At 31.8% G+C, this 9018-nt stretch overlaps 1 protein-coding gene across 5 annotated transcripts in view; it reads right to left on the bottom strand.

Annotated features, from left to right (window-relative positions):
• Positions 1 to 1288: 1288 nt before the first annotated feature.
• LOC124529653 (brain-specific angiogenesis inhibitor 1-associated protein 2) overlaps positions 1289 to 9018 on the bottom strand; it is a 199483-nt gene continuing 191753 nt past the window's right edge. For 4 of the 5 annotated variants that reach the window (XM_047103483.1, XM_047103485.1, XM_047103482.1 and 1 more), the window contains 10 exons: positions 8473 to 8544; positions 7720 to 7857; positions 5906 to 5971; positions 5621 to 5812; positions 5289 to 5508; positions 4923 to 5178; positions 4614 to 4782; positions 4215 to 4430; positions 3971 to 4137; positions 1289 to 3857 (listed from right to left, as the gene is read on the bottom strand). In XM_047103483.1, the coding sequence (XP_046959439.1) occupies positions 2063 to 3857; positions 3971 to 4137; positions 4215 to 4430; positions 4614 to 4782; positions 4923 to 5178; positions 5289 to 5508; positions 5621 to 5812; positions 5906 to 5971; positions 7720 to 7857; positions 8473 to 8544 (3291 nt within the window). In that variant the 3' untranslated portion in view covers positions 1289 to 2062. The remainder of the gene's footprint in view (positions 3858 to 3970; positions 4138 to 4214; positions 4431 to 4613; positions 4783 to 4922; positions 5179 to 5288; positions 5509 to 5620; positions 5813 to 5905; positions 5972 to 7719; positions 7858 to 8472; positions 8545 to 9018) is intronic. The other variant, XM_047103486.1, reaches the window with a different exon arrangement.

The following is a 9018-nucleotide window of genomic DNA, read 5'->3' as shown; positions in this document are numbered from 1 at the left end:
TTGCATCACGTTTGTTTGTAACAAGCGTTGTATGCACCTATTTCAATTTTGATATATGACATTGTTTGTACACATCTATTCAACTGTGACTCGCTGAATAAAGTTCGCCGGCAGTAAACTTGACGAGACTTAATAACAGGGACAGCAACTTTGTCGCTTGTACAACCCACTTTCCTCTCGTCGAGAACTTACGTCTTAGTTTAACATTAACCTTAAATAGCTCAACGAAATGACGTTTTCAATAGTTTACATATATATTTTTTTATAAAAATATTTGACGCACTTTGGGCAGACTCGAAAACCGAATGAAAAATATATAAATGAAATTAATTTGACATGGTATTAACTAATATACTAAAGACCAAAAACAGTGCATGTGCCATGAATTTTCAAAAGATTAAATGTAGAATTTGACAGGTATAAATTTGTCGTAATTATTGTTACCAATAGTAGCTTAATAGGGACACTCCTACGAATATTAAAAATACGTCTGCAATTAGATACATAATAAAATATCATATTTTTATAGAATTTAAGTTACTATGATAATTATATATTTTACTATAATAAGCACCGTACCTCAATACATTCAAAGCGACAAGTTACACAAACATACATGTCGTTTGGTAAGAATGTTCACCACATGCGTCACCGGAGTGAGGAGGGCTTAATAAAAATATTAATTATTTTATGTGCAGAATTTGTTTTTTTTATGTATAAAAATTTTATTATTGTTATACAAAACCAGATCGTTTGTAATGGTTCACATATAAATGTATATGAAATGTATTTACATTATTATTAAATTATATTAATGTGACTTGTAGAATGTAATGTATCCTTTTTTTATTTGAAATATAAAAGTCGGCAACGATGACTTTTCGGGGTAGACCCTATTGTGAATGATACCCTAAGGATACAGATGTGATAAATCTTGGGCCATTGTCACAGGACCAATTGACACCGAGTTTTCCCATCCGTTGTCATTTCCACACGGAATAAGTTGAAAGCGTATCAAAGTTTTTTTTTTTTTCGAAATGAGTGACATCTATTCTGAAAGGAATCGTTTTGAAATTGTAAACAATGGATCGAATACAATGATATTTTTTATCGTCATTACAAGTCATATGCAACGATGTATTTACAATACAAATTTGAGTTTCTATACAGCTCCCATTCATATGAATCAATAATTGAATGATGCTGAATGAAGAGTTATTTCAAGTTGTGCGTATGTGTTTATTTATGTTTTATGTTAACTGTAGATATGAGTCAAATAAAACAAATCTTGAATTATTATAAAAATTGTGATATATTCTTTCTTAAACTATAATAATATTTAACTGTACAAAATACATGATGTTTCTAATTTACATAATATAATATATATTTAACAAAATAATAATAATAATATTAAACATCTAGAAAATTATTCAATGGCAGGCGACGATCGGTCGTTTGTCAATGCCTTTCTTAGTTTCACTGTTGCAAATTGCTGAGGCCTGGGTGAAAGAAAATCATATAATTTTTGGCAATATTATAAAAAAAAAATATGTCGCCTACATAATTAAGCAAATTTATTCTAACCATTTATATAAATGTATAATAAAAATGATTAAATAAACATTTCAATTCAGTTTTAATTCAAATAAAATCAACGATTGCAATTTACAAAAGCTGAACTTTGTGAAATAAATATGACATTATTATAATTAACAATGAATTTGGCTGTGTTAAAAGGTATTATGTAAACTGTTAGAAAACATTTGTCTTGAGTTATACGTATTACTTTGTTTAAGCCGTTGGCTCCTTGTTTAATTAATTAACAATAACAACAACAAAATATACAAAAAATAAAATAGTTTAGACACTACAGATAATAAGGTTAAATTCTAAACAGAGATAAGTCAGTGCAAAATAAAATTCTATTACAAAAATAATAAAAGGTGCAAGATAAAAAGATGACTAATAATACGAGAATGTTATAAACATCGACTAAAACACTGGTAATGTGAATACAAATTAACAACTAGAATAAAAACCCTTCAAATCAAACCTGCATCTACTTGTACATGGCAGTTTCTCGTCCCCACAAATCGTACCAAGGTCCAAAAGTATGACCCTCTTCTGGCAATTCGTTACCATCAGCCGAACGCTTAAGGAGTTTGGTTCGTGGTAGCAATTGCGGTCTTTGTTGTTTTAAGGCTTCGTTAAACTTTTGGTCATCTGATTCACTGTATGGAGCATCATTTCTTCGATCCATAAGTCGTCTTGCTTCCAACCTAGCTTCTTCTTGTCTCATCTTTGATTTCTCTGCTTTCTTGGAATCTGTTTCATAATCATATCTTGAAGCCCGTCTCTCTTGATCACTAAAATACGATATGTTCGATTCATAATATCTTTCTTCTCTCCGTCCATTGTATTGTAATGTACTGTCATCATAACTTCTATTTATCTTGTTTCTTGTTCTGTTATCTCGATTTTTCGTATCAACAAATTCTTTCCTTGTGTGACGCCTATCTAATGAGTAATCAATTCTTGGCTCAGAAGTTTCGTAGGATCTGGGATCTTTCTTTTGATTTCTTATTTCAGCTTTTGGGTATTCTTTATTATTTCCATTTTCGTTATTATGTTTTCTTAACTTTTCTTCATTTGAACGTTTTTTGTATTTTAGCGTACCATCATCATGTTCATCATAAGATTCTTCGTTTCTTACTTCATTGTTGTTACGTTCTATTGGAATTCCATAACGATCAGTTGGTTGATCTTGATCTTTATATTTTAATGTCTCCGACGACGCGGAGAACGTTTTAATTTCTTTTGAAGTATCTTTGAAAGTTTTGAATTCCATCACTTTTGGTGGTGATCGTTCATGTGACGATTTTGATTTATCCGATGATAATGTTGCCCTTACATGTGGTTTGATAGGCGTGACTTCTATTTCTTCAAATTCAGGCATATATGCATTTTCTTTACTGTTTTTGATTTCGTTATCTAAAATTTGTGCTTGTCGACGTCTATCAAGTTCTTGTTGTTTTTTGGAAGTCATATGATCATCAACAATTATGCAGTCATAGGGATCCGTGCTAGAGGCCACTGAATTATTATCGGAATTGCTTTCATTATCATATCTTTGTAATATTTCTCTTCTTTTAACAGTTTTCATGACATATCCATCTCCATTTTCATCATTGTAAAAACTATTTTCAAAATTAGTTTTAATAGTACTTGTGTTGGTTAAATCTGAGTGTCGTGACTCGTTTCGGGTAACAGAAAAATCATCATGTTTTTCTTCAGCGATAGATTTTTCAGAGAAACTCTTTTTATTCATTGCTTGATTTGGATGATAATTCATATTACCCTTACGTTCTTTCTCAGCGCGTTCTTCGTGTTGTATAGAACCTAAACTTCTGGCTTGTCTCATACCATTGTTTACCTTTATATCTTTTCTATCGATTGTTTCTTGTGGACGAGATATGGGATTATCATTTGTGGCAGGTTTATCGGGTATAATTTGTTTTTTAGGCTCTGGAATATCTGGTGCCGGTCTTAATTCTTTCTTTAGCTTCACGAATAGTTTTTTCTTATACTCTGGTACAGTATCGACTATATCTCGGTGTTGCCAAAGCGACATACCTTCCATGATCTCTTCTTGTGTCGTTCGACCAAATTTCCAGAATGATTTAGTCCTTTTTATTTTTTGCGAATCTTTATCCATGTCTAACATATTTCGTAATAATAATTGTTGATCATCAGTAAGATATCCGTTATTAGTGTTGTTAGGTTTGGGTCCCCGCTTAAGACTTTGTGTTTTCAAAAGATACGCTTTGTTTTCGAGGTTTTGTTGAGCAGATTTACTACAAAAATAATTAGCAAATTAAATAATAAAAAAACACTAGCGCTACAGCTAAAAATAAAAAGAAACAAAAAATATAGCAAAGCACTAATCATTCTAAAATATAATTCATACCTTATTGGAACACGAAGTCTTTGTGCTTCTTCATCACTGTAGTCAACATCGGGTTGCGGAGGTGGTTCATTTGAAAAACCAGAATCATTAGAGCTATGAAGTGAAACATTACCAACAGCCCCTACAGCTGAAACTACAGTTTTAGCTGGTACTGATTTCTGAGCCACCTGAAAAATAAAAAGAAAATTTAGAAAAGGAACTGTAGATACTAACTATAAATTAAAGTCATCGTATTATTTTTTACCTGTGAACGCATTGGAAGTGTTTGTGGTCCAAACGTTCTCGTCTCTATAACGGCATGAGTAGTAAAGTTCGCAGCTGATGTTGAGTTTTTCATAGGACCAGATGTTGCTGGAATGGGTGTTTGGTGAAAGTTAGCACTAGCTGATGTGCTAAGAGCGCTCGGAGATGGTGCGGGCAAGGTTGGTGGTAATCCTGGAGAACTGTTGGCAAGTCGTCCCTGTAAAAGTAAAAAAATATATGTAAAATAGTAGTTTATAGCGTTAATGTTAAAAAGGACAAAAAGTAACGGATCTTCTGGAGTGATATTTATTTAGAAAAAAAAAATCTGAAAAATCATAGATATCATAATCGGCATGTGGTCCATTCAATTTAATAATAAATTGTTTTTTACTATGAATACCTTAGCGACGTGATGAGCAGTAACAGTGTCACCAAACATTCGTGTCGGAGGGTGAGAATGCGCATGAGGTGTGGTGGAGTTTGAAGAAACTTGCGTGTGTGAAATTGGCGCCGGCGGAGGCATCTCACTTGGTGTTTGGGCAATACTCCAACGTGCTGGTGAATTGTTGCTGTAAACAAAATGACACTTGCTTATATAATTCATGTCCATCTAGCATATTCATTTATTCTAATTTAAAAACCATACACAATAAGATACTCTATTATATATATTTAAACGTATTGTTAAATAAAATAGAATATATCTTACCCCGTCTCTTCACTGATTATTGGTTCAGTGTATGCTAATGGAAACCAGCCAGCACTATGAGTACGCAGGTTCTCTCCATACTGCCAACCCTTGGTCCTATCCCCAAGTAGAGCCAATATATCACCCTGTTGGAAGCTGAGCTGGTTATCTCCAGCTGCTGCGTATGCGTATAAAGCTCGAGCCAGTGGAGGATCACGTGATGTGCTTGTTGGTGGAGCAAGAGAAGATGGGCGGGTTTTTGTACGAATATCCGTATCTAAAATCAGATGTCAATTTAATTTAGGGATTAAAAAATATTTGCTTAAATTGTGTGAATGTATCATGTATACGAAGAAAAAGACATTTGTAAAATACACATAATGTTACCTTGATCGTTGTTGTGTAGGCTTGCTTGAAGGTTTAAATCAGACTTGGCTCTAGACAATCCTTGAGTAGGAGATCCTAAGTCCGCAATAGATCTAACATCTAAGCACGAAGCATCAACAGATCGAGTTTTTCGCAAAGCTGAGCCAACAGATGCCCGATCATCGTCATCACCATTTCGTGGGCTGGCATATACATCTTCATCAGCCCAAAATGACACTTGCTGAAAAATAGCATTTGACATTAGATGGCTGTAAAATTGCACTTTAAAATAATTATCATCATACTATGAGTAGTGGATTACAATGTTTGGCATGAGAAAATTTTGTACGTACCCTCATCCTGCTGACAAACATAGCCTCCACATTAGATGGGAGGAATTCTCGAGTTCGTGACACTTCGAGCCACTCATCTAAGCCAGTATTGTAGGCGGTCGCGCCAGCTGTATGGTACGCAAGCCAATGTTTTGCGAGTGAGCACTGACGCTCAAGGACAAACCCATATCGCCGACGTTCTTGTGTCATCGCCTGTAAACACAATCCAAATTATTTTTTTTATTATAAAAAATGCTTGTTACGCGCTTTTCTACAATATTGGAGAAGTATAATATTGCTACTTACATTCTTTAAGCTTTGCTCACAAAATGCATCCAACTTGGTTTTTTCCTCTTCCAAAATTTGCATACTCTGTAATAAACATATAAATATTAATAAAACCCAAATTCTTGACAATAGTATTATAATACATAAAGAATTAAAAGGAATAATCATTAGTTTTTAATTGGGACACAAGAAAATCGAAGAGAATTTAATTGACAAAACTTTCTCAGAATATTAGTAAAAGACCATTTTTAGTGTTTTTTATCCATAACAACGGCTGATATTAAAGGGTACTCTCTGAAACAAAAGAGACGTAAGACAGACTAATCCCAGCAATCATATTACTTTAATAAGACCAACTTTAAGGTCGCGATGACGGGCCTATAAATCAATTTAGACCTTTATGTTATGAGAAATCAATTTAATAATTTGGGTTTTGGAGAATCTTCGGTAAGTTGTGAAGCGCTTCAAGTGAGTTATTTAGGTGAAATTTGCAAAGTTATGATTCCAATTATCTGTTCAGAGAGGTATTGTTCCGAAAACAACATCAAAACTTGTCTAAGAGGCTAATAAAGAGAAAATGTATTCATATTAGAACGATCTATTATGTTCTATTCTATAATAAATGAGCACTATTTATGTAATATACATTATTGTCTTTGATTCTTGGAAACGGATTTCGATGAAACAATGTAAAAAACATTACGAGAACAGATACTTCAATTTAGTTTGTGTTTATGTAATGAATTTTGGACAATTGTATAGAAACAAGTAACCAAATACTATTTAGCCGAAGTTACATATTAATTTCTATTTTTTAATATAAATAATTGTCAAAAGTTAATCGAACACATTAGGCAAAAGTATAAGTAAAAAAACTAAAGCACAAATTGGAATTGAATAAAACAAATCTCAATATATAATTATTGTGAAAATTATTATTATTTTCAGCTTATTCTATTTTATAAAGTGCACTTTTGTTTACCTTCTAGCTCATATGTAAATTTATTTTATAGTTTAGTATGTAAACTAAAAATAATGTTATACATAAAACCTCTCTTTAAGTATTGTTTTTATTCCAGAAAGCGTACATTTACCTAGATGTTGTTTTAGAAATAAGCCAGACAGATTTAGGCTGAGTTATTGACACGTAACTGAAGCCCTCAAGTCAAAAGGCTTTTCGTACATACACTGGTGTTAGTTTCATAATAACTAACATTTATATCATGATAATATTTTATAATAGAGTAATAGAGTTGATATTTTGAGAAGAATGCAACTTCTAAATAAATAAGTCTACAGCTAAGACTTTTTTATTTGCCAGTATAATATTTTTATCAATAGGTTTAACTATTTTTGTTAATTAACGTTAGAAGCCAAACGGGAAAATCTTTAACGATTATATAATTATATCAGCCTAAAATATTTCCCGTGTAAAGCTTCTTCCATTCTCTATATAAGCTGCCAACCATTAAATATAAGATGTTATGTAATTATGGTTTAAATGCCTCGTTTGTTTAGTAACTAGCTTTTACGCATTCAGACCTAAATTCCCGGATTCAAAGCCAAAATGAACTTAGGTCTTTAATTGTAATAGTGCATTAGTTTTTTAACGGGAATACTGCAATAAAAATTGCTCTTCGCATTTGTTTTGCTTTACATCATAACATTTATGTTTATATAAATGCAATCTTATCTGAAAAAAAGAACGCTTTAGTCCTTTCTATCGTTTTACTTTCTAACAGTATACAACCATATCCAACTTTCGTTGGTAGGCACGTGTTTTAGCATATTATCTTAAACAATTAATGAACATTTTGATATAAGTTAAGTACCTTCATCTCCTTATCCATCGCAGAGCCGACTTTAGTTACATTGGTTTTCTTTTTTCTTTGCTTCTTGATAGTGGCTGCCGCCTTGCTGTAGCTTTCAGAGCGAAGTTTGTGTTGTTGTAAAAACCTTTTTTGTTCCGACTGTAAACATAACAATTAAATCACTTTGTGTATTCTTTAGAATTTCATAATTTAAAAAAAGAAACGATGCGTTCCGTTTTATCAATTTTGTCACGTAACACTTAAATTATGATAATTTTATTGCACTGTGATATCATAACTGTTGAATGCAATTAAAAACGCATGTTTGTTGGTTCAATGTTAGCAAATTCACCAAGTACAGATCATAAGACATGCACTTTCGATAATTGCATTTATATATTTATGAATCAAAGCCAATTATCGATTTATGAAACGATTGTGTTATATAATTTGATAACGTAAGTAATTATTTGATTGATTCATTTCAAACTCTAGTATTGTTGGCTAAATAAATGTACCGATATCAATAAAGATACAATGAAATTTGAACTTTGATTAATATAACAATAAGAATCGTGACTGTAATGTTAATAACATTATGAGTTATCTTTAATTGATCGTAAATTATTATTATTTCAATTATTTATTGTTCGATTTATAAAATTATAGAACATTAAAATGTATTTGTTTAAATCTTTCTTTGAATTATGTTTTTTATAAATATTTTTTCGATTTGGATATTTAGTAAAAGTTTTAATTAAACTTTATACGAACCTGTACGACCTTAGTATCTTTTTCGAGATTAGTCTCCAAGGGAACCAGCAAATCAACGTAGAACGCTTTCAGCTGTAACAAACGATTTAAACATTACATAACATTCTAATCAGCAATATAAATTTAATATGTACAGAAAAAAGACTTTAAAAATTCATAATATCTTTATACAATTAATATATAGCAGTAATTTTTAACAAGAGTTTGGACACGGGTTCATTTCCTAACTTGTTAAAATGTAGTAAAGTTTTACCACTTTTTAAAACTGGAAACAGAAGCGATCCCGGTAATTACAGGCCTATTTCAATACTCCCATCCTTAAGTAAAATCTTCGAAAAAATTATTTTAAATCAACTTCTCGTCCATTTCGGTACAAATGCTATTTTTCATGGTGAGCAATTCGGTTTTAGAAGAGGTCGCTCGACAACTGATGCGGGAATTGCGCTTCTCAAACATATTTACGATGCTTGGGAGAAATCACAGAACGCTATTGGAGTATTCTGTGATTTATCTAAAGCATTCGATTGTGTAGAACACGAAACGCTT

Source organism: Vanessa cardui, chromosome 5 (genome assembly GCF_905220365.1).
Source record: "Vanessa cardui chromosome 5, ilVanCard2.1, whole genome shotgun sequence".
Taxonomy (NCBI): Eukaryota; Metazoa; Arthropoda; class Insecta; order Lepidoptera; family Nymphalidae; genus Vanessa; species Vanessa cardui.
Note: the sequence above shows the minus strand (reverse complement) of the source record. Positions and strands in the feature narration are given on the sequence as shown.